This window comes from Manis pentadactyla, chromosome 3 (genome assembly GCF_030020395.1).
Source record: "Manis pentadactyla isolate mManPen7 chromosome 3, mManPen7.hap1, whole genome shotgun sequence".
In the NCBI taxonomy this organism is placed as follows: Eukaryota; Metazoa; Chordata; class Mammalia; order Pholidota; family Manidae; genus Manis; species Manis pentadactyla.
Window position 1 is genome coordinate 133,332,777 of NC_080021.1, and position 26,845 is coordinate 133,359,621.

At 40.4% G+C, this 26,845-nt stretch overlaps 1 protein-coding gene across 1 annotated transcript; it reads right to left on the minus strand.

Annotated features, from left to right (window-relative positions):
• Positions 1 to 4,101: 4,101 nt before the first annotated feature.
• LOC130682965 (translation machinery-associated protein 16-like) lies at positions 4,102 to 5,011 on the minus strand. The gene is given in 2 exon segments (XM_057498474.1): positions 4,102 to 4,930; positions 4,933 to 5,011. Coding segments are annotated over 2 exon segments (642 nt in total). The 5' UTR covers positions 4,997 to 5,011; the 3' UTR covers positions 4,102 to 4,352.
• Positions 5,012 to 26,845: the final 21,834 nt, after the last annotated feature.

Genomic DNA, 26,845 nt, shown 5'->3' on the forward strand with positions numbered 1-26,845 from the left:
GGCTTTTTCCTACACCGCCACAATTAGCATTACAAACACAAGAATTTTTATCTAGAAAGCTGCATTTAATGAAAAAGAAGGGTATTTATTAATAAACCAAGTACGTTGGTCATGGAAAATACGTTTTTCATCTTCCCATAAAAAGCCCACATGACACCTAGTGGGATCACATTTTTGTTTTGCAAAGGTGGAAAACCCCGTCTGACGGAGGGGTTACAGCCAAGACCGTCGGGTACAGTCCGGCACAACACTCCGTTCTCAGCTGCGCAAACTCAGATTCCCTCCGTGTTGTCGGGGAGGGACGGGAAGGGGGGCCGCCGGACATCGGAGCACGGGAGCCGCGGGAGGCCACCGCCCCCGAGGGCCAGGCTGCGGGGCTCGCCCCACACAGTACAGCACAATACAGCAGTGCTTTCCCGAGCGAGGCGGGGACGCGCACAGACCCCGGTCAGAGCCGCCGAGCGAGGCATTTGGACGCTCCCAGTCTCAGGGCTTTTGGGGGACGCTCCCAACGGCGGCGGAGCGAGGCGGGCGGACGCCGAGGGAGCCGCGGCGGCGGGGCTGGGGAGCAGCGGAGAAACGGGTCACCGACCGCCGCCGTCTCTCGCGGACACGACGCGGAGCGGGCTGAGCGCGGCCGGCCGGGAGCGGGGCGGGGAGGCTGCTGAACAGTAAAGCTTTCCGCGCGTGTCACAGAGACGCACTAACTTGCTGACAACTCTATTCGTTTTTTCCCCAGTCTGACTGGGATCCAATTTTTAAAATCATTGTCATAGAAGAAACGATTGGTGCTGCGAAATAATGGTGATCAGATACATGCTCACTATATGTAACACAGTAAAGATATTCCTATAAATGCACGTTTGTCTTTAATTTGGTTTAAAAATTAAGACGCTCTCATAAGGTTTAAGCAGCGTCATCTCCGGAAAATGCATGGTTTGCTTGCTAACCGTTTTCTCCTTTCGCATTGTGTGTATTATATGTTCTGTATTTTTGAGATTTGCTTATTTTTCCCCCTTTACTAACATGGAATCACTGGTCACAGATACATTCTTTTATAGCATTCTGCTGCATGTTTCACACCTTTATTCCAAGAAATGGTTGTACCTTGACTCCTCTGGGCAGCTTTGAGTTTAAGACACATCGAGAGAGAGAATCCTTGGGGTTTTTTTTTTTTTTGTATTCCAAAAAATCATGGTATTAGAGAAAATAGGCAGAACCAAAATAAAACAGGCATTGTTTGGGGTCTCAGAATTGCAATTTGGGGAGCAGATTGAACTAGTAACCCAACTGTGACACACATACTCTCCCCTCCCCACCCCAAAAAAAGTCAAAGGCTTTTAATGACAAAAGGGAATGTGTCTATGATGTTTAAACTTTGGTGGTGTTGGCAGAAAACTAATCTTAACTGAATGTAACTGGTTGCCAGGCCATCACTAAGCAAAAGCTCTTTCTGTAGCAAGTTGCAGGTGTTTGTGCTAAGTCCTTATAACATTTGTATTTGGCCTGTTCAAAAGTTCATGGTTCCATCCATTACCAGGTGCATAAACCCCTCTCATTAATGGTCTTCTGGATGAATTAAAAAACCCCTTTGTTAGACAGGAAAATAAGTATGAGCAGAGTGGAGAGAGAATTAAGACGAGTAAATCTCTCTAAAAGGGACTCAAAGAATTAACCAGTTAAAACTAGAGAGCCAGAAAAGACTCACAGAGTTAATGAGTTAATCAGCTGAAGCTCCAAAGGCCAGGAGCAACTTGGAATGTTCAAACATTCCCCAGATAAAGAAAAGTACCTGAACACAACCCATGTCTTCCTTTTGTCAATTAGATCATGCCATGCTAAATGACCCAGCTTATTCTTTAACTTAACCTCTATACTGCTTTTTTCTCCTCCTGCAGCCCCTAATCAAGTAATTTGTAGCCTGGGCAGAAGATAAGCATCATGATCAATTTAGCAAACAAGCCCAGATATAAATGGCATAGTAAAAACAGGAAAAATTCCATCTTAGAGCTAAGATTACATTTCAAAACCCATGAAGTCAAGAATTAATATATTCTTTAGCAAACAGATAGTAACTCAGACATTCTTGGGGGCAGGGCAAGCAGTCTTGATTGATATGTTCCCAGAGGGAAGCTGCTATCCTGGTGAGGAACTGGGTCAATAAATTCCTTATGTGAAGCTAATTTTAATTTTGTTGAATTGCTTGGAGGACTGATAATAGAAGAGATTTAATGTCTCTCAAAGATAAACATCTTGAACCCACTTGACAAGTCTACACCCCTAGCCCTTTGTCACATTCCTGAAAAAATCCTTAAAAGAGGGTACCCCCAATCTATCAGGGCGCCTCTTCTCTGGGGCAGCCCACACTCCCTTTCTCCAAATGTGCACCTTTTTACCTGAAATAAAACTTTTCCTCGGCCTTTCAGGGCGCGCCTCTCCCTGAGGTCGCCCGCACATTCTCTCTCTCTAAATAAAACTTAAACCTTTCTGGGTGCCTGTCCTCCCTGATGTTGCCCACACTTTTTCTATCTTTAATGGGTAACTTTAAATAAAACTTTTACTTTGCTTCGGTACTGTGTCTCTGCCCTTCAATTCTTTGTTGTGGCAGGGACAATGGAGGAAAATAACACCCCCAACACCTTGACATTAAGTGGCCCCATTTCATTTCACCTTTCAAAACAGGAAAGTAGAAACTGATAAAATGAGCATACATATATACCAATGAGACAGGGACCATGGGTGTAGTCAGAGTAGGGTGAGGGCCTCTGGAAAAAGACCCTTACCAAATCTCCATATTAAACAATTAAGCAAAGTCAGAATCACATTAATTCTCTAAAGTAAAATATCAAACTAAGAATACAAGCATTCTTCAGTGAAGATTAGTTAAAACTAAAAAGCCAGGAGTAACTTGGCCTGGAATGTTTGAACATCTCCCAGATAAGAAAATGCCTCAGCACAGCCCATCTCTCTTTGTGTCAATGAAATGAGGCTATTGTAAAATTTACTTTAGCCTGCTAAAAGGCTCAGTTTATCTTTAACTTTACCCAGATGCTGCTTTTCCTCCTCCAGCCCTAATCAAATAATATATAACCTGGGCAATTAATATAGCAAGCAGGCCTAGCCGTAAACAACATAGGGAAGGCAGGAAGGATTCCATCTTAAACATAAGATTGCATTTTAACACCCAAGAAGTTAAAAAGTCAGTTTCTTAGCTTACTATTTAACAAACAGACAATAACTCAGCCCACCTTGAGAGCAAGACAAGCAGCCTTGATTGATATGCTCCCAAACCAAGAAACTGCTATTCTGAGAATCAAAGCAGCAAATTTCTTTTTTTTTTTTTTTGAGATTATGGAAATCAATTTTATTTTTAATTTTCAGAAGCAAAAGATCTGTAACATTTTACACAAATTGTTAATAAGACTTAGTTGATATTTAACCTCATAACTAAAGTTATAAATTAAAAACATTGTTTTATATTTTCTTTTCTCAAAAATACTCAAATACATTTGAATTGCATCCTTTAGAAAATAGACTAAAAGATACTTGCACTTAACAACTATGAAGAATATTCTAACACATTCATGTTTTCAATGCCACTTGAAATATTGAGTTATATGTCATTTAACCTATGTCACAGAATTAAAAAATAACAAAACTAAAATAATTGGTTCTCTAATCTTCAGTCCTACAAAACACCACTTCTCACAATGAGAAAGCAGGAAATAACATACAAACAAAAGAGCTAACCTGAAATCATTTATCCACTTTATCAAAAGATAAAGGTGTGGTAGATCAGCATAACAAGAATAATTTATTTTTTACCATTTAACTTTAAAGATAATAAATAAAAATAATGTACAATCCCATCAGTATATATGAAATTCACATTACATTTTTCCTGTTTCTTAAGGAAAGAAAACAGCGTGAATGATTGAGAGGAAGATTAGTAAAATTTTAGTACTGAAAGACAATTTTGCTATCACTTCCCAAGAAGTATCCATAGGACCCTTTTAGAAAACAGGTTGCTGTCCATGCCCCAAAATGTGAGATTAGATGATCCTAAAAAAAAAACTAAAATCATTTTTTGTACTTATTCAGATTAAATGACGCTTAAAGACCATAATTTTATTTTATTTCACTGTATCTATTTAGCAACTTAATGTAAAAAAAAAGCAACATTTTAAAATAAAAATCATAACACTGTTTTTGAAACTGCAACTAGAATTCTCACCACATAAGAAAGTAAGTTAACTAACAAATTTTTGGATCTAGACAATTATTTACCATCATCAATTCAAGTGTAACTTGAGGCACTCAAATTACTTATTTTCAACTCAAATAAGGGACAATTAGGCCACTGCAGTCATCTCCTCATCTGAGTCACTTGATTCATCTTTTAGTTCCAATTCCCCTAAATCTTTGTCTACAGTTGTAACAGTTTTCTTCTTGCTCTTTTTGGGAACTGCATCATTAGCACAAATTTTTCTCATTTTAATGCTTGGCAATTTCTTCAGATCCAAATCCCATTCCCTAAAATTTTTCAGATTATCTGCATTTACAATGTCTGGAATCTCAAGGCCATATCCTTCATACTGCTGTCGCTCACGCTCCATTGTCTGCTTGATGACTGTCTCCCTGGAACAGTGCCGCCTTCCTTGCCTGTCTTTGATGCTGTTATGTAATTCAATCTGCTCCAGCTCACTGCTGAATCGATTTAAATACCTTTCAATTAATTCACAAGCACCTTTCTTTGAATATCCTACTTTTTTGGGATCAAGATGATTTTGAAACCACTCGAGTTTTTCACCAATAAGGTTGAGACACAATGCCTTTTCATTCTTCAACTTTTCCTTTTTTTCTTGTTTGTGGGCCTCTCTTGTCATTTGAGCTGCTTTTCTACTATATGGATGGATGACTTTTTTTTCCGTCCTACACTTTTTACCTTTAGAGCTTTAGGCATGGTGCTCCTCGCCGCCCCGAGGGACCGCAGCATTCACGCCGGCCAGCCTCCTCCGGCAACTCCTGCTCAACTTCTCTCAGGGCCGGAGGCCCGGATGGGAGCAAATTTCTTATGTTAACTGCAAAGTAGTCCGGAAAACTGATAAGAAACTTAGTGTATCCTCAAAGATAAACATTTAGAGACCATTTGGTGGGTCTGCATCCCTAGCTCTTTGTCTCTCAACCGCCTATAAATCCCCTAGGCAACGCACCACTACGGAGGGACTCTCTTGTCCCCTCCTGGCCTCTCACTATATCTCTAAATAAAAGGCTCTCCCTGGCTCTCCTACCTTGACTGTTTGCTAAGTTCATTTTTCGACTCTGCAAACAAGAACCCCGGCATCACCAAGCCATGCCCTCCACTTAAGAAACTTTAACTTCTACTTTAACTTAGTTTTCACTGAAATTTTGTGAAGTGAACAAAGATAATTTCAGGGCTAAATGTGGAACTCGGCATGCCTTTATAAAACAGATGCATTTCCCACTATAATTCCACCTAAATTAACTAATATCATTAATATTCCTAATTGACAGTCCACATTCAAATTTCCCAGATCGTTCCCAACTTCTTCGGCAGCTGCTGTTTCCCACAGGGACCATTGGGAAAACAAGCCTTGTATATTTGGCGGCAAAGTTCAAATGTAACCCATACCGCTTGGGGCTCTAAGAGAACCCGGGCGGGAGGGACCATTTAGGACATCACCCAACGGTTTTATAAGGAAACACTGCAGAGCGACGTGAAGGAGAGGAGGTTACTGGGAAACGTGACCTTGAACGCTGTGGGCTTGCAGGGCGGTGGCTGGAATGCGACTCAGCCACACCTGCGTGTGGGCGAGACGTCCGCCTACCTGCTCCCGGGCGCTCCGCCCGTAAGCCTGAGCCTCGGCGGGGATGAAATGCGGGGGAACCTGCCTGGAGCTTTCTGCGAGGCGTGGGCTCTGACCCAGAGGGCGGGAGCGTTAAGTCCCGGGGGCCACCAGGCTCAACCCCCAGTGTCGGTCTCGGATGTGGTGCTGAGCCCCCGTCTCGTGCAGGTGCTCGGCGCGGGCCGGGCTGTATGGAGACCGTGTGCCCGGCGCCACCTGCAGCCTGGCCTGGAAAAGCCCGTGTGGGCGGCGAGGCTGGCGTGGGGAGTGGGACGTGGGACGTACTTATCACGCGACTGGTGGGTCTGCGGTGGAGCCCGAGCTCTGGAGCCCGAGAAACTCGGGTAAATTCCAGCTCCGACACCTGTAAGCAGGAGCAAGAGAAGGAACAAGCCTGTGTTCAAGAGTGTGAACTGTAAGAGGGTCAAATTCGTGGCTTTAAAATTGGTTGCCCAGGTCCAGGCCCCAGCTCCTGGGAAACTCATCTGAGAGTAAAGCAGGTCTTGTGAAGTAGGGTCAGAGGACTCTGGTACTAGGAGCCATACCAGGAAGAGAGCACCCCTGACCCTAGACCTCTCTCCAGAGCTTCAGAGAAGAGGCAGAAGTGCAAAGACAGTGACAGGGGTGCAGAGCTGGAAGAAGTTCTTGATCCCTGGCCAAGAATGAGGCAGACTTGGTGGTACCACCACTTTCAGAAGCGTCCACACTGTGACTGGGGAGTTTGGGCGGGAGATGAGGTGGGGTGGCCCGGGGCAGGCTGCTCAGGAAAGGCCACTTTGTGGGAGAGCTGGGGAGGGCGAGGTCTGAGGGTTGGTCAGCAGAGGGAAGTGAGGTGAGGCCTTAGGGCTGAGGGGTGGTCTGCAGAGGGGAGTGAGAGGCAAGACCTGGGGCCGAGGGGGTGGTGTGGGCAAAACTGTAACATTTCCAGAATATCTCTGGTTCATCTGCATATCCGCAGGGTGGAGAGAAGTTCATCTGCATGTCAATGGGTAATTACCTGGGCAAGCAAGGGCCTGTCTGTACCTGAGAGGTTAAGGGAAGGGGCCTGCTGGCTTGTTTCCTTCTTTCCGAGCAGGGGAGAAAGACAGCGCTGGACTGCAGTTTGTCAGCAATAAACAGCTTTCAAACTTTATTTCTCCCTGTGACTGATTTCGGTTTTTAGAGGTATTTTGCCCTGGGATTACCTGTCCCCGGACTTACAGGTAGCAGAGGGAAGAAATTCCATCCCAGCCCTGCAAATGCTGCCGTCACACATGTCCATCACCTGTGGCACTTGTATGGTTATCCTGACCTCACAGAATCCCACAGGGATGGGTCGTGAAGAGTTTCCGTGGTCATCTACTTCTGACTCACTTAAAACGAAAGGACTTGGACCTGAGAATGTCAGTGAATTGACCAGGGCCACCAGTTCAGGACATATCTGAGTCAAAGACAGTGCCATTCATTTTGTCTCAGGTCTGCGTTTCAGTAGTCCTTCATTTATACAGGTTCCTCTGTGGAGACATAGACCTTCATTCTCCTGCATGAGTGGGCTTGCTGGATCTCATTATATGCATGTTTGACCTCATAAGAAACTCAGTGATTTTGAAAGTGGCTGTACCACTTTGCATTCCCATCAGCACTGGTTCTAGTTGCTCTGTAGCTTCACCAGCATTTAATGTCAGGTTTTTTATTTAAGCCTTTATATTAGGTTTATAATGGTATTTCATTTTAGTTTGAATTTGAATTTTCCAAATGTCTAATAATGAGCATGTTTTTGTTTGTTATCTGATCCTTGTTCGCAAAGTGCCTGTTTGATTCTTTTTCCCACTTTAAAAAGTGGTTTCTTACTAATTTGTAACTTACTAACTTACAAAGTGGTTTCTTACTATGTATTCCATAAAAATCCTTCCTCAGATAAATAATTTGTATGCATTTTATCTCAGCTTATGTTTTTTCATATTCTTCACAGTGCTTTTCAAAGAGCAGAGGATTTAAATTTGTCAATTTTTTCATAGTTTTTTTCAGTGTTTTCTTTTATAGGTGTATTAATCTGCTTGGGTTGCCATAACAAAATATCACAGACCAAGAGGCTGAAACAACAAAAATATCGCATCTCATGGTGCTGGAGGTTGGAAGTCCAAGATCAAGATGTCAGTGTGGGTTTCTGGTGAGACCTCTTTTCCTGACCTGCAGAAGGCCCCCTTCTCAATGTGTCCTCACATGGCCTTTGCTCTGTGTACGCAGAGATCTACAGGGTCTCCCCCTCTTTTCATAAGGGCACCAGTTCTGTCAGGTGAGGGCCCCATACTATGGTGTCATTTAACCTTGAATACCTCCTTAAAGGCCCTGTCTCCAAATACAGTAACACTAGGGGTTTGGGCTCCAACATAGGAATTTTGGGGGCCACATTCAGTCCCTAACAGTGAGTTATGCATTTTTTTTTTTAGGTAATTATTTTTTATTGAAGGGTAGTTGACGCACAGTATTACATTACATTAGTTTCAAGTGTACAACACAGTGATAAAACATTTATATACATAATTCTAGGTTCCAGCTATCACCCTACCAAGCTGTTACAATATCTTGACTATATTCCTTATGCTATACATTACATCCCGGTTACTTATTTATTTTACCATTGGAAGTCTGTCTTTTATTTATTTATTTTTTTTTGTGAGGGCATCTCTCATATTTATTGATCAAATGGTTGTTAACGACAATAAAATTCTGTATAGGGGAGTCAATGCTCAATGCACAATCATTAATCCACCCCAAGCCAAATTTTCATCAGTCTCCTATCTTCTGAGGCATAACAAACAAGTTCTTACATGGAGAACAAATTCTTACATAATGAATAAGTTACATAGTAAACAGTACAAGGGCAGTCATCACAGAAACTTTCGGTTTTGCTCATGCATTATGAACTATAAACAGTCAGTTCAAATATGAATATTCATTTGGTTTTTATACTTGATTTATATGTGGATACCACATTTCTCTCTTTATTATTATTATTTTTAATAAAATGCTGAAGTGGTAGGTAGATACAAGATAAAGGTAGAAAACATAGTTTAGTGTTGTAAGAGAGCAAATGTAGATGATCAGGTGTGTGCCTGCAGACTGTGTGTTAATCCAAGCTAGACAAGGGCAATAAAACATTCACGTATGCAGAAGATTTCTCTCAGAACAGGGGGGGTGAGGTACTAAGCCTCACCTCTGTTGATCCCCAATTTCTCACCTGATGACCCCCCTGCAACTGTGCCTGTCTTAGGTTGTTCCTCCCTTAAGGAATCTTACCTGTCTCTGGCTAACCAGTCATCTTCCGGGGCCATACAGGGAAATGTAAAGTTGGTAAGTGAGAGAGAAGCCTTATTGTTTGAAATGGTTAGCTTTTTATTTCTTAGCATATTTATGCCCTGTAGCTTCTATGCCCAGCATTTGTCTTGAGGTATCTTTACCACTTGGAAGAGTTAGGATACTCGGTAAATTTGATATGAGGCACGAATTCTCTTTAATGTTTGTAATTAGGAAGGAAGAAGAAAAGCTATAGAAGTAGCAGGCAGAAGAAAACATGGGAAGATTGATTATTTCTTTGACATATCTTTTTGTAGAGTAACTTCAGCATGTATAGGTTTTAAGCTACTACTTAAATTGCGCACACACATTAACATAATAGGAGTATAGTTACATAAACAAAGCATATCTGTAATTACCAGCCATCTCCAGTGAAACCAAGAAAACCAGTTAGGCACCTTAGGCATTTGTGAAAACTTATCTATGATATAGTGGATATTGTCCAACTGAACTTGAACAGTCTGAGAGAAATCAGACAAATTAAAACAACCCATTCCTGGGGAATGTTCACATCCCTTATGTTCCTTTAACAGTAAATAGTCTGTAGTTGTAAGATTTTGGAGTGCTACAATTTGCACTTCTCCTAATTCTTGGTTGAGTTCCAACAGTATAGATCCAGTCAAATTTGTTGTTTTACTGTATGCACAGGCCAGCTTAGATATCTCCTTCATTCCCATGGCAAGTCCAGGAGCTGGTGGGATGAGTGCATCTACAGCTGTAGTGGTGCGTGGATCTTTGTTGGGGTTTTTTGATGATCATTTTCTGGCATGAGTCTTCCAGAGAGTGCTGATGTTGGAAGTTCTCTTTCATATCGTATCTTAGTTCATTTTTGGGGTAGCCCAATTAGGCTTTGATTTTCTGTATAAACACAAACAGACCCTTTGCCTACACTTTTATATGCCCTTTATACCCTTGTGTAGAACTCATTGGAGGTTACCACACAGGAACTGCCCTTTTTTTTTTTTTTTGCTTTGTTTTTGGTATCACTAATCTACACTTACATGACGAATATTATGTTTACTAGGCTCTCCCCTATACCAGGTCTCCCCTATAAACCCCTTTACAGTCACTGTCCATCAGCATAACAAAATGTTGTAGAATCACTACTTGCCTTCTCTGTGCTGTACAGCCCTCCCTTTTCTCCTACCACCCCATGCATGTTAATCTTAATACCCCCCTACTTCTCCCCCCCTTATCCCTCCCTACCCACCCATACTCCCCAGTCCCTTTCCCTTTGGTACCTGTTAGTCCATTCTTGAGTTCTGTGATTCTGCTGCTGTTTTGTTCCTTCAGTTTTTCCTTTGTTCTTATATTCCACAGATAAGTGAAATCATTTGGTATTTCTCTTTCTCCGCTTGGCTTGTTTCACTGAGCATAATACCCTCCAGCTCCATCCATGTTGCTGCAAATGATTGGATTTGCCCTTTTCTTATGGCTGAGTAGTATTCCATTGTGTATATGTACCACATCTTCTTTATCCATTCATCTATTGATGGACATTTAGGTTGCTTCCAATTCTTGGCTATTGTAAATAGTGCTGCGATAAACATAGGGGTGCACTGATCTTTCTCATACTTGATTGCTGCATTCTTAGGGTAAATTCCTAGGAGTACAATTCCTGGGTCAAATGGTAAGTCTGTTTTGAGCATTTTGATGTACCTCCATACTGCTTTCCACAATGGTTGAACTAACTTACATTCCCACCAGCAGTGTAGGAGGGTTCCCCTTTCTCCACAGCCTCGCCAACATTTGTTGTTGTTTGTCTTTTGGTTGGCAGCCATCCTTACTGGTGTGAAGTGATACCTCATTGTAGTTTTAATTTGCTTTTCTCTGATAATTAGCGATGTGGAGCATCTTTTCATGTGTCTGTTGGCCATCTGTATTTCTTTTTTGGAGAACTGTCTGTTCAGTTCCTCTGCCCATTTTTTAATTGGGTTATTTGATTTTTGTTTGTTGAGGCGTGGAGCTCTTTATATATTCTGGACCTCAAGCCTTTATCAGATGTGTCATTTTCAAATATATTCTCCCATATTGTAGGGATCCTTTTTGTTCTATTGATGGTGTCTTTTGCTGTACAGAAGCTTTTCAGCTTAATATAGTCCCACTTACTCATTTTTGCTGTTGTTTTCCTTGCCCGGGGAGATATGTTCAAGAAGAGGTCACTCATGTTTATGTCTAAGAGGTTTTTGCCTATGTTCTCTTCCAAGAGTTTAATGGTTTCATGACTTACATTCAGGTCTTTGATCCATTTTGAGTTTACTTTTGTATATGGGGTTAGACAATGGTCCAGTTTCATTCTCCTACATGTAGCTGTCCAGTTTTGCCAGCACCACCTATTGAAGAGACTGTCATTTCGCCATTGTATGTCCATGGCTCCTTTATCAAATATTAATTGACCATATATGTCTGGGTTAATGTCTGGGTTCTCTACTCTGTTCCATTGGTCTGTGGCTCTGCTCTTGTGCCAGTACCAAATTGTCTTGATTACTATGGCTTTATAGTAGAGCTTGAAGTTGGGGAGTGAGATCCCCCCTACTTTATTCTTCTTTCTCAGGATTGCTTTGGCTATTCGGGGTCTTTGGTGTTTCCATATGAATTTTTGAATTATTTGTTCCAGTTCATTGAAGAATGTTGCTGGTAGTTTCATAGGGATTGCATCAAATCTGTATATTGCTTTGGGCAGGACGGCCATTTTGACGATATTAATTCTTCCTAGCCACGAGCATGGGATGAGTTTCCATCTGTTAGTGTCCCCTTTAATTTCTCTTAAGAGTGACTTGTAGTTTTCAGAGTATAAGTCTTTCACTTCTTTGGTTAGGTTTGTTCCTAGGTATTTTATTTTTTTTGATGCAAATGTGAATGGAGTTGTTTTCCTGATTTCTCTTTCTATTAGTTCATCGTTAGTGTATAGGAAAGCCACAGATTTCTGTGTGTTGATTTTGTATCCTGCAACTTTGCTGTATTCCGATATAAGTTCTAGTAGTTTTGGGGTGGAGTCTTTAGGGTTTTTTATGTACAGTATCATGTCATGTGCAAATAGTCACAGTTTAACTTCTTCTTTACCAATCTGGATTCCTTGTATTTCTTTGTTTTGTCTGATTGCCGTGGCTAGGACCTCCAGTACTATGTTAAATAACAGTGGAGAGAGTGGGCATCCCTGTCTAGTTCCCGATCTCAGAGGAAATGCTTTCAGTTTCTCGCTGTTCAATATAATGTTGGCTGTGGGTTGATCATAGATGGCCTTTATTATGTTGAGGTACTTGCCCTCTATTCCCATTTTGCTGAGAGTTTTTATCATGAATGGATGTTGAATTTTGTCAAATGCTTTTTCAGCATCTATGGAGATGATCATGTGGTTTTTGTCCTTCTTTTTGTTGATGTGGTGGATGATGTTGATAGACTTTCGAATGTTGTACCATCCTTGCATCCCTGGGATGAATCCCACTTGGTCATGGTGTACGATCCTTTTGATGTATTTTTAAATTCGGTTTGCTAATATTTTGTTGAGTATTTTTGCATCTACGTTCATGAGGGATATTGGTCTGTAGTTTTCTTTTTTGGTTGGGTCTTTGCCTGGTTTTGGTATTAGGGTGATGTTAGCTTCATAGAATGAGTTTGGGAGTATCCCCTCCTCCTCTATTTTTTGGAAAACTTTAAGGAGAATGGGTATTATGTCTTCCCTGTATGTCTGATAAAATTCTGAGGTAAATCCATCTGGCCCGGGGGTTTTGTTCTTTGGTAGTTTTTTGATTACCGCTTCAATTTCGTTGCTGGTAATTGGTCTGTTTAGATTTTCTGTTTCTTTCTGGGTCAATCTTGGAAGGCTGTATTTTTCTAGGAAGTTGTCCATTTCTCCTAGGTTTCCCAGCTTGTTAGCATATAGGTTTTCATAGTATTCTCTAATAATTCTTTGTATTTCTGTGGGGTCCGACATGATTTTTCCTTTCTCGTTTCTGATACTGTTGATTTGTGTTGACTCTCTTTTCTTCTTAATAAGTCTGGCTAGAGGCTTATCTATTTTGTTTATTTTCTCGAAGAACCAGCTCTTGGTTTCATTGATTTTTGCTATTGTTTTATTCTTCTCAATTTTATTTATTTCTTCTCTGATCTTTATTATGTCCCTCCTTCTGCTGACCTTAGGCCTCCTCTGTTCTTCTTTTTCCAATTTTGATAATTGTGACATTAGACCATTCATTTGGGATTTCTCTTCCTTTTTTAAATATGCTTGGATTGCTATATACTTTCCTCTTAAGACTGTTTTTGCTGTGTCCCACAGAAGTTGGGGCTTAGTGTTGTTGTCATTTGTTTCCATATATTGCTGGATCTCCATTTTGATTTGGTCATTGATCCATTGATTATTTAGGAGCGTGTTGTTAAGCCTCCATGTGTTTGTGAGCCTCTTTGCTTTCTTTGTACAGTTTATTTCTAGTTTTATGCCTTTGTGGTCTGAAAAGTTGGTTGGTAGGATTTCACTCTTTTTGAATTTTCTGAGGCTCTTTTTGTGGCCTAGTATGTGGTCTATTCTGGAGAATGTTCCGTGTGCACTTGAGAAGAATGTATATCCTGTTGCTTTAGGATGTAGAGTTCTATAGATATCTATTAGGTCCATCTGCTCTACTGTGTTGTTCAGTGCTTCCGTGTCCTTACTTATTTTCTGCCCAGTGGATCTATCCTTTGGGGTGAGTGGTGTGTTGAAGTCTCCTAGAATGAATGCATTGCAGTCTATATGCCCCTTTAGTTCTGTTAGTATTTGTTTCACATATGCTGGTGCTCCTGTGTTGGGTGCATATATGTTTAGAATGGTTATATCCTCTTGTTTGACTGAGCCCTTTATCATTATATAGTGTCCTTCTTTATCTCTTGTTACTTTCTTTGTTTTGAAGTCTATGTTGTCTGATATTAGTACTGCAACCCCTGCTTTCTTCTCGCTGTTGTTTGCTTGAAATATGTTTTTCCATCCCTTGACTTTTAGTCTGTACATGTCTTTGGGTTTGAGGTGAGTTTCTTGTAAGCAGCATATAGATGGGTCTTGCTTTTTTATCCATTCTGTTACTCTGTGTCTTTTGATTGGTGCATTCAACCCATTAACATTTAGGGTGACTATTGAAAGATATGTACTTATTGCCATTGCAGGCTTTAAATTCGTGGTTACCAAAGGTTCAAGGTTAGCCTCTTTAGTATCTTACTGCCTAACTTAGCTCGCTTATTGAGCTGTTATATACATTGTCTGGAGATTCTTTTCTTCTCTCCCTTCTTGTTCCTCCTCCTCGATTCTTCATATGTTCGGTGTTTTGTGCTGTGCTCTTTTTAGGAGTGCTCCCATCTAGAGCAGTCCCTGTAAGATATTCTGTAGGGGTGGTTTGTGGAAATCAAATTCCCTCAGCTTTTGTTTGTCTGGGAATTGTTTAATCCCACCGTCATATTTTAATGATAGTCGTGCTGGATACAGTATCCTTGGTTCAAGGCCCTTCTGTTTCATTGTATTAAATATATCATGCCATTCTCTTCTGGCCTGTAGGGTTTCTTTTGAGAAATCTGATGTTAGCCTGATGGGTTTCCCTTTATAGGTGACCTTTTTCTCTCTAGCTGCCTTTAACACTCTTTCCTTGTCCTTGATCTTTGCCATTTTAATTATTATGTGTCTTGTTGTTGTCCTTCTTAGATCCTTTCTGTTGGGGGTTCTGTGTATTTCCGTCGTCTGTTCGATTATTTCCTCCCCCAGTTTGGGGAAGTTTTCAGCAATTATTTCTTCTAAGATACTTTCCATCTCTTTTCCTCTCTCTTCTTCTTCTGGGACCCCTATAATACGGATATTGTTCCTTTTGGATTGGTCACACAGTTCTCTTAATATTGTTTCATTCCTGGAGATCCTTTTGTCTCTCTCTATGTCAGCTTCTATGCGTTCATGTTCTCTGATTTCAATTCCATCAATGGCCTCTTGCATTCTATCCATTCTGCTTATAAATCCTTCCAGAGTTTGTTTCATTTATGCGATCTCCTTTCTGGCATCTGTGATCTCCCTCCGGACTTCATCCCATTTCTCTTGCATATTTCTCTGCATCTCTGTCAGCATGTTTATGATTCTTATTTTGAATTCTTTTTCAGGAAGACTGGTTAGGTCTGTCTCCTTCTCTGGTGTTGTCTCTGTGATCTTTGTCTGCCTGTAGCTTTGCCTTTTCATGGTGATAGGAATAGTTTGCAGAGCTGGGACGAGTGACGGCTGGAAGGACTTCCTTTCTTGTTGGTTTGTGACCCTCCTCTCCTGGGAGAACAGCGACCTCTAGTGGCTTGTGCTGGGCAGCTGGGCGCAGACAGGGTTTCTGCTTCCTGCCCGGCTGCTATGGAGTTAATCTCCGCTGTTGCTGTGGGCGTGGCCTGGCTCGGGCAGCTACTCCGAAGTGGTGGAGTCGCGTTGGAGCAGGAGCGGCTGGGAGGCTATTTATCTCCGTAAGGGGCCTCCCTGCTCCCTGCAGCCCAGGGGTTAGGGTGCCCAGAGATCCCCGGATTCCCTACCTCTGGATTAAGTGTCCTGCCCTTTAAGACTTCCAAAAAGCACCCGCCAAAACAAAACAACGACCACCAAGAAAAAAAAAAAATTTAAATTAAAAAAAAAAAATTTTTTTTAATTAAAAAAAAATAGGTGGTCGCTCGTTTTTCTTTATTCTCCGGTGCCAGCCTCAGGCCTCTACTCACCGGTGTTGCTGCCCTGTTTCCCTAGTATTGGGGTCCCTATCCCTTTAAGACTTCCAATAAGCACTCGCCAAAACAAAACAGCAAAAAAGAAAAAAAAAAAAATGGTCACGCGCTTTTCTTACGTCCTCCGGCACCCGGCCTCCAATGCCCGCTCACTGTTCTTGCTGCCCTGTTTTGCTAGTATCGAGGGCCCTGCACTCTGGCCCGGATGGCTGGGGCTTGGGTGTTCGGCAGCCCTGTGCTCCGTCTCCCTCCCGCTCTGCCTGCTCTTCTCCCTCCGGGAGCTGGGGGGGAGGGGCGCTCGGCTCCCGCGGGGCCGGGGCTTGTATCTTACCCCCTTCGCGAGGCGCTCGGTTCTCTCAGGTGCGGATGTGGTCTGGATATTGTCCTGTGTCCTCTGGTCTTTATTCTAGGAAGGGTTGTCTTTGTTATATTTTCATAGATATATGTTGTTTTGGGAGGAGATTTCCGCTGCTCTACTCACGCCGCCATCTTCCGCCCCCTTGAGTTATGCTTTTTGTGTGTGTGTGTCTTAAGAAAGATTTGCCTAATATTTCACCTTGTATGTTGGAAAGTTTTAGCACTTATATAGTTGGAAACTTTGTTGAGAGGTATATACTATGTCTATTAAATCACCTTGGTATCTCTGTTGTAAATCAATTGAATATAAACATGTCTGAAATACAAGACTGGTTCTGAGTATTATCTCCAGGGCTACATGGATCTCTTCACTGAGTTCCCATTACCCCAGCAGAGGACTCAGAGCAAGGGTGTGCACCCTAAAGATAAGATAATGCTCAGGCTAAGCCACTGATGTAAAAGGAATACTAACAGGAGGCCTGTTTATATTGACTTGATATTTATGAAGGCAGTAAGCTTTATCATAGTATATAAAGTGACAGTGTATGAACATATTTAAAAAATATGGACAAATGAATTAGAGCATGAGAATAATATTTGTATTAATTGTGTGATGCTCCCAAAGTATAAGAGTTAGGTCTGTGATCATGTTTTATAATTTTATTATTTAATAATACTATGCTTTGAACTCTCAACAGTCCACCTTGTAAGGGTTTTTTAAAAGCATTTTCCATGTCATCAGTTTCTAAAATCTTCAGTTTGATCAGAAATGCGCTGTTACATGGGCCAGTGTCATTGAAGGATGTGACTGTGGAGCTCACCCAGGAGGAGTGGCTGCCCCGGGCCCTGCGCAGAGGACCCTGTACAGAGATGTCATGCTGGAGGACTGCAGTCACCTCATCTCATGGGTGAGCCGACCTTACTGTGTGGCGCCCTCTAGACTGCAATTCTCTTTGTTCTCTTGCTCTTGAATGCTGCTTTATCACGTGTCACACCCTGTTGTGCTTCTACAGTTGGCTCCCTGGGGCCCCATGTGCCTTTTTTGCATAGTTTGTAATTTTTCATTGGGTGCTAGTTGTGAATTTTTCATTGTGGAGTGATGTATTTTGGGCACTTTAGAATATTTTGGGGCTTTCTCTGGAATAAAGTTATTTGGAATTAGTTGGGTTCTCTCCAAGTCTGCTTTTAAGCTTTGTTCTGTTGGATTCACAGCACTTTTTAAATTCTCGAACTAGTTTTGCTCTTGTGGTAAGGCCGACTCCTTCAGGTTATGCTGCTGAGTCCTCCAGGAATAAAAGATCTGACTGCTCTGGCTGGTGGGATAACAGACTTCCCATGCCTCCCAGTGGTTCTTTCCCAGCCTCAGCTAGTTTCCTTCCATGCGTGCACAAGTCTGTACTCAGCCCAAGACCCGACGAGGCCATTCTCCTGACCTCCGCAGCTCTCAGGTACTGCAGCTCTCAGGTACTGCAGCTCTTTCCTCCCAGTGTTTTCTCCTGCAAAGTCTAGTTGCCATGGCACTCCTAAGCTCCTAACTCTGTCCCCAGTTTACTGGGCCTGTCAGGCTCACTTTGTTTCCCCCTGCTGTGCTGTGGCTGTGAGGTTTTCCAGACTGGCGGTAATAGGGCTCACCAACTTCCTTTCATGAAGAGTTCCTGCACTGCCTGTGGTCCACTTTTGTGTGGTTTTTGCTTGTTTGACATAAGGAGGTAAACTGGAAGTCGCTATGCAGTCCTTTCTACAAAACCCAGCACACCTGAAACATTTTTAAAATTTAATATTTTTAGTCCTGAGCTTCAGGGATTTAAGGAGATTCTTTCCTTTTGTCCCCACCTCAAAAATGAGCACCTCAAAGAGGCACCTTCAGTGTGTGGCTCATGAAGCTATACCAGAAGTGTTGAGGCCCATGTAGAAAATCCAGATCCTGAACTTTTTTCCACTTTTCAAGTATTGCTTTAAAAAACTACATGTGACCATTAAGTTGGAGGAAGAAGATCTGTGGTTCTTAGAGGAAGACTTTCTAAACAGGAGCTCCCCAGATAAGTTACTGAGTACTAGCAGAGGTATCCAGTGGGAATTAAATCCAAACCGATCAGTTAGTGGTGTGAATTTGTAGAGGCCTTCATCTTTGGAAGCCTACAAAGAATAGATCAGTATAATGTGAAAGATGAAGGGGTAACATTACCAGTGCAGTGTAACCATGTTGATTTTCTGATCTTCAAAAGCTGGGAACCCAAGTATATCATTTACAACTGACAAATCAACTTATAGATTTTTATTTAATGATCATAAACTAAGAAACATTAGAAAAGGCACTAAAATTGGGGAATAAAGTATAGTTACGGAGAGAGAAAGAAACAGTAATTGCATCACTGATTCTGTAATTCAGAATTACTAGATACTGTCCAAGTAAATAGAAGATTAACAAAATACTTGTTTGTAGTTACAAAAGTATGTAGTAGAGCAAAAGCATAACACTCCCAATCATTGGAAGGAAAATTAACAGAGCAGTGAAAATAGAATTATTACTAAAGAAGCTTTTCTACCTACAAAGTCATAATCCAACATAAAGTAAAACATGGGATAACAGACTTCCCATGCCTCCCAGTGGTTATGCAAATCACATAATGTAAAGGAGTTAAAGTTACTTATTGGAAGAAATGTCAGGTTGTACCAAAGAGGTGTACCTACAAAGTGTAGAAAGTTTGAAATATAAAATAGTAAATTAGTAAGCCAATAATATACAGCTAATTCAGGGTTCATTTACCTAGATGCTAAAGTTTGAAATCAGGAAAAAAATTAATAAATCAGCAAAAGGGCACTTGAGTGATGTTTTAAAGGACCATTTTAAAAGGACAGTAAAAATTTTATATGTCTGTGCATCGAATAATTGTTAGGATCTGTAAAACAACGATTAAAAGGGATATAAGGAAAAGAACAGTGCATAGCTGTAGTAGACCTTAATGTATCACTTTGGTTTTATACCAGATATAGTAGATGAAACTGAAGTTCTAGAAGAAAGGTCGGCAAACTACAGCCCTTGAGCCAAATCCAACCTGACAGCTGTTTCTAAAATTTTAGGTTTTTTGGAACAGCCAATCCAGTTCTTTTCTGTATTGTTAGCCACTGCCTTCATACTACAAGGTGTCGACTAGTGACTGGGACCATAAGATCTGTAAAGCCTAAAATATTATCTGACATTTTACAAAAAAGTGTTTGCCGGTCCATACTCTACAACAAAGTTTTTCTACAGAGGGTCATTTTTCCCACCGTGGGATATTGAACAATGTCTGGGGATGTTTTTGATTTTCCCAGCTGAGGGGCAGATACTACTGGTAACTCATGTAGAAGCTGCAGATGCTACTGAACATCTTCTAATGCACAGGACAACCCCCCCCCACTCTCTGCCACACAACCAGAATTATCTGTTCCAAAATGTTAATAGTAACAAATTTGAGAAAGGCTTTGCTCTAGAATATATACAGAGCATATTTTAAAAGTGAATCTAATAACTATCTAAATATGTCTTTCAGATTGTGTACTCTGGAAATAAAGAATAAACGAATGCCAATGGTATTTTCAGAAATATAAAACTACATTAGAACCAATAGAAGAGACTTCAGTAAATTTCACAGAGTAGAAATATCACAGTTCAATAAAACTATAAATGGTAAATAATATGAACAAAACAAAAATATCATAATTAAAAACCTTACAGATCAATTTAACCAGGTATTTGAACCAAGTTATGGAGTAGGAAGCTCCCAGCTCTTGTTTACCCACATAAATCCTGAAAGAAGAAACTATCAGAAACTGTCCAAACTAACTCTGTCATAAGCTGTGGTAAACAGAAGTTTATAGCTATGAAGCAAACAGCAAGAAAAAACCTCTTCAAACTAATAGGAAGGTGGTGTGGTATTTTTACTTACTCCTTCTCCAACCCCTCTAAACATGGCGGATTTTGTGTTGAAGCAGCAGCTTGGTTACCAGTTCCCTCCCTTGAACCAGGGAGCAGAGCAAAGCTTATTTGCAAGTTATTGTGTACTTCTGTTGTAACCTGGGGTCTACAAGGCCCTTGTCTGTTTCATAGAACTCAGGCAGAAGAGTGGCAGGCACTAGGAATAGCTACAAGACCCACAGATGCCTAGAGCAAGGGATTACAGGTGGAAACATAACAGGCCATTTAAGCAGGGGTGAGATTATTTGAGAAATTAGGACATTCAAAAGCAGCCATGTATACAAGGAATTTAGAAAGCCACGTGCATGCCTATGCTTAGACTTAAGAAGGCCTTAAGTTTTCACCTTGGGTTGATCCCTAGACTTGTTGATGTACTGCTGTAGGCACACAGCCAATGTGCAAAGCCGAGGAGCCCTCTGGGCATTTTAGGAAATCTCTGTTAGACCATTAGCTGAACAGAGACTTCAGTGATCATACATAGCAAAGAACAGTTTTTGCAAAAATAGTTGGAAAAGTCTAAAAAAATGGAGTACTACAGTCTTCAACAATCAAAACTAAACATCAAACTTTGAGAAATGGAGCAAATCTGAATTCCAGAGCTACCATGTTATGGTAGTCAAATGAACAATATAAAACAGCAACAAAATTACAGGGCATACAAAGAAATGGAAATAGGCCCCTTCAAAGGAACAAAATAAATTGACCGAAACTGTCCCTGAAGAAACCCAGACTGGACTTACTAGGTAAGGACTTCAAAATAACTGTCTTAAATATGCTCAAATAGCTAAAATAAAGCATGACAAACAACTAACGGAAACCGGGAAAACTATGTAAAAATAAACAAGAATCACCAAAGAGAATTTATAATAGGAAAACAATTTCTGGAGATGTATTGTGTATAGTACACTCAGTACTGTAACCGAAATGGAAAATACATTAGCGGGATTCAGCAGCACATTTGACCAGAAAAGAAAGAATCTGTGAATCTAAATAGTGCAACTGAAATCATTGACTCCAAGGAACAGAACGGAAGAAGAGTAAAGACAAGTGAATAGAGCCAAGGGACTGGTGGAACACAGTCAAGCTAACAGTGGGGTAGTTCCAGAAGAAGGAAAGAGAAAAACGGGCAGAAAATTTATTTTAAGAACTCATGACTGAAAATTTCCCAGATTTGCTGAGATACACAAATTCAAGAAGATAAAGGATTGTATAAGCAAATCAAAATGAAAAAACTGCTTACATTAAAATCATTAAAAATCCTCATGCATAAAAAGGCATGACTAAAGAGACAAACTAGGAAAACACTAAAAAATATTTGAGAGATACAGGGTTAAATTATTACATGAACTACTTATAACTCAATAAAGACAGAATTTACAAAAATAAAAAGTAGAAATTTTTTTTTTTAAACATGGGAAGATTGATTATTTCTTTGACATATCTTCTTGTAGAGTAATTTAAGCATGTATAGGTTTTAAACTACTAATTAAATTGCATACACACATTAACATAATAGGAATACAGTTACATAATCAAAGCAGATCTATAATTACCAGCCATCTCCAGTGAGGCCAAGAAAACCAGTTAGGCGTCCTAGGCATTTGTGAAAATTTGTCTATGATATGATGGATATTGTCCAAATGTACTTGAACAGTCTGAGAGAAATCAGACAAATTAAAACAGCCCATTCCTGGGAACTGTTCACATCCCATCTGTTCTTTTAACAGTAGATAGTCTGTAGTTGTAAGATTTTGGAGCGCTACAACTTGCACTTCTCCTAATTCTTGGTTGAGTTCCAACAGTATAGATCCAGTCAATTTTGTTGTTTTACTGTATGCACAGGCCAGCTTAGATATCTCCTTCTTCATTCCCATGGCAAGTCCAGGAACCGGTGGGATGAATGCAGCTACAACTGCAGCATCGCCTGGATCTTTGTTGAGGTTTTTTGATGATCATCTTCTGGTATGACTCTTCCAGAGAGTGCTGATGTTGGAAGTTCTTCATATCGTATCTTAGTTCATTTTCTGGGTAGCCAAATTAGGCTTTGATCCTCTGTATAAATACAAACAGACCCTTTGCCCACACTTTGATCTGCCCTTTATACCATTGTGTAGAACTCACTGGAGGTCACCACACAGGAACTGCTTTTTTTTTTTTTTAAGAGAAAGGAATATTATCAGAAAAGTGTACCTCCATAGCCGATCATCTGACACCTTTTAAGTGATCAAAGTTAAGGATATTTAAAACATGCATTAATCATTGATTTACAGTTAGTTTTAACCTATCATGGAGTAATCCCCCCCTTTTTTTTGTTATCTTTAATCTACACTTACATGAAGAATATTATGTTTACTAGGCTCTCCCCTATACCAGGTCCCCGCTATAAACCCCTTTACAGTCACTGTCCATCAGCATAGCTAAATGTTGTAGAATCACTACTTGTCTTCTCTGTGTTGTACAGCCCTCCCCTTTCTCCCACCCCCCATGCATGCTGATCTTAATACCCCCTTTCTTCCTCCCCCCCTTATCCCACCCTACCCACCCATCCTCCCCAGTCCCTTTCCCTTTGGTACCTGTTAGTCCATTCTTGGGTTCTGTGATTCTACTGCTGTTTTGTTCCTTCAGTTTTTCCTTTGTTCTTATACTCCACAGATGAGTGAAATCATTTGGTATTTCTCTTTCTCCGCTTGGCTTATTTCACTGAGCATAATACCCTCCAGCTCCATCCATGTTGCTGCAAATGGTAGGATTTGCCCTCTTCTTATGGCTGAGTAGTATTCCATTGTGTATATGTACCACATCTTCTTTATCCATTCATCTACCGATGGACATTTAGGTTGTTTCCAATTCTTGGCTATTGTAAATAGTGCTGCGATAAACATAGGGGTGCATTGGTCTTTCTCAAATTTGATTGCTGCGTTTATTAGGGTAAATTCCTAGGAGTGGAATTCCTGGGTCAAATGGTAAGTCTGTTTTGAGCATTTTGATGAACCTCCATACTGCTTTCCACAATGGTTGAACTAGTTTACATTCCCACCAGCAGTGTAGGAGGGTTCCCCTTTCTCCACAGCCTTGCCAACATTTGTTGTTGTTTGTCTTTTGGATGGCAGCCATCCTTACTGGTGTGAGGTGATACCTCATTGTAGTTTTAATTTGCATTTCTCTGATAATTAGTGATGTGGAGCATCTTTTCATGTGTCTGTTGGCCATCTGTATTTCTTTTTTGGAGAACTGTCTGTTCAATTCCTCTGCCCATTTTTTAATTGGATTATTTGATTTTTGTTTGTTGACGCATGTGAGCTCTTTATATATTTTGGACATCAAGCCTTTATCGGATCTGTCATTTACCAATATATTCTCCCATACTGTAGGGGTCCTTTTTGTTCTATTGATAGTGTCTTTTGCTGTACAGAAGCTTTTCAGCTTAATATAGTCCCACTTGTTTATTTTTGCTGTTGTTTTCCTTGCCCGGGGAGATATGTTCAAGAAGAGGTCACTCATGTTTATGTCTATGAGGTCTTTGCCTATGTTTTTTTCCATGAGTTTAATGGTTTCATGGCTTACATTCAGGTCTTTGATCCATTTTGAATTTTAAAAAGTAGAAACTTTTTAATGAAAAGACTTGTAAACTTCAAATTGAAATATAGACATTGTATGACAGTTTATGCATACCAATTTAGCAAAATAACATTCTAATGATGAAACCTGTTGCTGCAAATATACAGTAACATAATTACAGTATTTTCTTTTCTTGTTGGTGGTTCATTTATTTTGGAAAGAATTTGGCTGCAGGTCTTAGCATTTTTATTCCATCTTAGTATTCTATATTTATTTATATTTTTTAATTAAGGTATGATTGATATACACTTATGAAGGTTTCACATGAAAAAACAATGCGGTTACTACATTTACCCATATTATCAAGTCCACACCCATACCCCAATGCAGTCACTGTCCATCAGTGCAGCAAGATGCCACAGATCCACTATGTGCCTTCTCTGTGCTACACTGTTCTCCCCGTGATCCCCCACACCACGTGTACTAAATATAATAATCCCCAGTCCCCTTCTCCCTCCCTCCCCACCCGCACTCCCACACCCCTCCCCTTTGTAACCACTAGTTCACTCCTGGAGTCTGTGAGTGTGCTGCCATTTTGTTCCTTCAGTTTTGCTTCATTGTTATACTCCACAAATGAGGGAAATCATTTGGCGTTTGTCTTCCTCTGCCTGGCTTATTTCACTGAGCATAATATCCTCCAGAGCTACCCATGTTGTTGCAAATGGTAGGATTTGTTTTCTTCTTATGGCTGAATAGTATTCCATTGTATATATGTACCACATCTTCTTTATCCATTCATCTACAGATGGACACTTAGGTTGCTTCCATATCTTGGGTATTGTAAATAGTGCTGCAATAAACATAGGGGTGCATATGTCTTTTTGAATCTGAGAAGTTCTATTCTTTGGGTATATTCCAAGGAGTGGGATTCCCAGATCAAATGGTATTTCTATTTTTTGTTTTTTGAGGAACCTCCATATTGCTTTCCACAGTGTTTGAACTAGCTTACATTCCCACCAGCAGTGTAGGAGGGTTCCCCTTTCTCCGCATCCTCACCAGTGTTTGTTGTCCTTAGTCTTTTCAATGATGGTCATCCTTACTGGTGTGAGGTGATATCACATTGTGGTTTTAATTTGCATTTCCCTGATGATTAATGATGTGGAGCATCTTCTCATGTGTCTGTTGGCCATCTGAATTTCTTCTTTGGAAAACTGTCTCTTCATATCCTCTGCCCATTTGTTAATTGGGTTATTTGCTTTTTGGGTGTTGAGGTGTGTAACTTCTTTATATATTTTGGATGTTACCCCCTTGTTGGATATGTCATTTACAAATATATTCTCCCATACTGTAGGATGCCTTTTTGTTTTGTTGATGATGTCCTTCTCCGTACAAAAACTTTTTAGTTTGATGTAGTCCCATGAGTTCATTTTTGCTTTTGTTTCCCTTTCTTGAGGAGATGGGTTCAGGAAGAATTTGCTCATGCTTATATTCAAGAGATGTTTGCCTATGTTGTCTTCTAAGAGTTTTATGGTTTCATGACTTACATTCAAGTCTTTAATCCATTTTGAGTTTACTTTTGTGTATGGGGTTAGACAGTGATCCAGTTTCATTCTCTTGCATGTAGCTGTCCAGTTTTGCCAACACCAGCTGCTGAAGAGGCTGTCATTTCCCCGTTGTATATCCATGGCTCCTTTATCATATATTAATTGACCATATATGGTTGGGTTTGTGTCAGGGCTTTCTGGTCTGTTCCAGTGGTCTATGGGTCTGTTCTTGTGCCAGTACCAAATTGTCTTGATTACTGTGGCTTTGTAGTTAAGCTTGAAGTTGGGAAGCATAATGCCTCCTGCTTTTTTCTTCTCAGGATTGCTTTGGCTATTCGAGGTCTTTTGTGCCACCATATGAATTTTAGAATGATTTTCTCTAGTTCGTTGAAGAATGCTGTTGGTATTTTGATGGGAATTACATTGAGTCTATAGATTGCTTTAGGCAGGGTGGTCATTTTGACAATATTAATTCTTCCTATCCATGAGCATGGGTTGTGTTTCCATTTATTGGTATCTTCTTTAATTTCTCTTAAGAGTGTCTTGTAGTTTTCAGGGTGTAGGTCTTTCACTTCCTTGGTTAGGTTTATTCCTAGGTATTTTATTCTTTTTGATGCAATTGCGAATGGAATTGTTTTCCTGATTTCTCTCTCTGCTAGTTCATCATTAGTGTATAGGAATGCCACAGATTTGTGTGTATTAATTTTGTATCCTGCAACTTTGCTGAATTCAGATATTAGATCTAGTGGTTTTGGAGTGGATTCTTTAGTTTTTTTTATGTACAATATCATGTCATCTGCAAACAGGGACAGTTTAACTTCTTCCTTGCCAATCTGGGTGCCTTTTATTTCCTTGTGTTGTCTGCTGTGGCTAGGATCTCCAGTACTATGTTAAATTGAAGTGGGGAAAGTGGGCATTCTTGTCTTGTTCCCGATCTTAAAGAAAAGCTTTCACCTTCTTGCTGCTAAGTATGAGGTTGGCTGTGGGCTTGTCATATATGGCCTTTATTATGTTGAGGTACTTGCCCTCCATATCCATTTTGTTAAGAGTTTTTATCATGAATGGCTGTTGAATTTTGTCAAATGCTTTTTCAGCATCTATGGAGATGATTATGTGGGTTTTGTCCTTTTTGTTGATGTGGTGGATGATGTTGATGGATTTTTGAATGTTGTACCATCCTTGCATCCCTGTAATAAATTCTACTTGATCATGATGGATGATCATTTTCACGTATTTTGGAATTCTGTTTGCTAATATTTGTTGAGTATTTTTGCATCTATGTTCATGGAGGATATCGGTCTTTAATTTTCTTTTTTTGTGGTGTCTTTGCCTGGTTTTGGTATTAGAGTAATGCCAGCCTCATAAAATGAGTTTGGAAGTATTCCCTCCTCTTCTATTTTTTGGAAAACTTTAAGCAGAATGAGTATTAGGTCTTCACCAAATGTTTGATAAAATTCAGCAGTGAAGCCATCAGGTCCAGGGGGTTTTATTCTTAGGTAGGTTTTTGATTACCAGTTCAATTTTGTTGC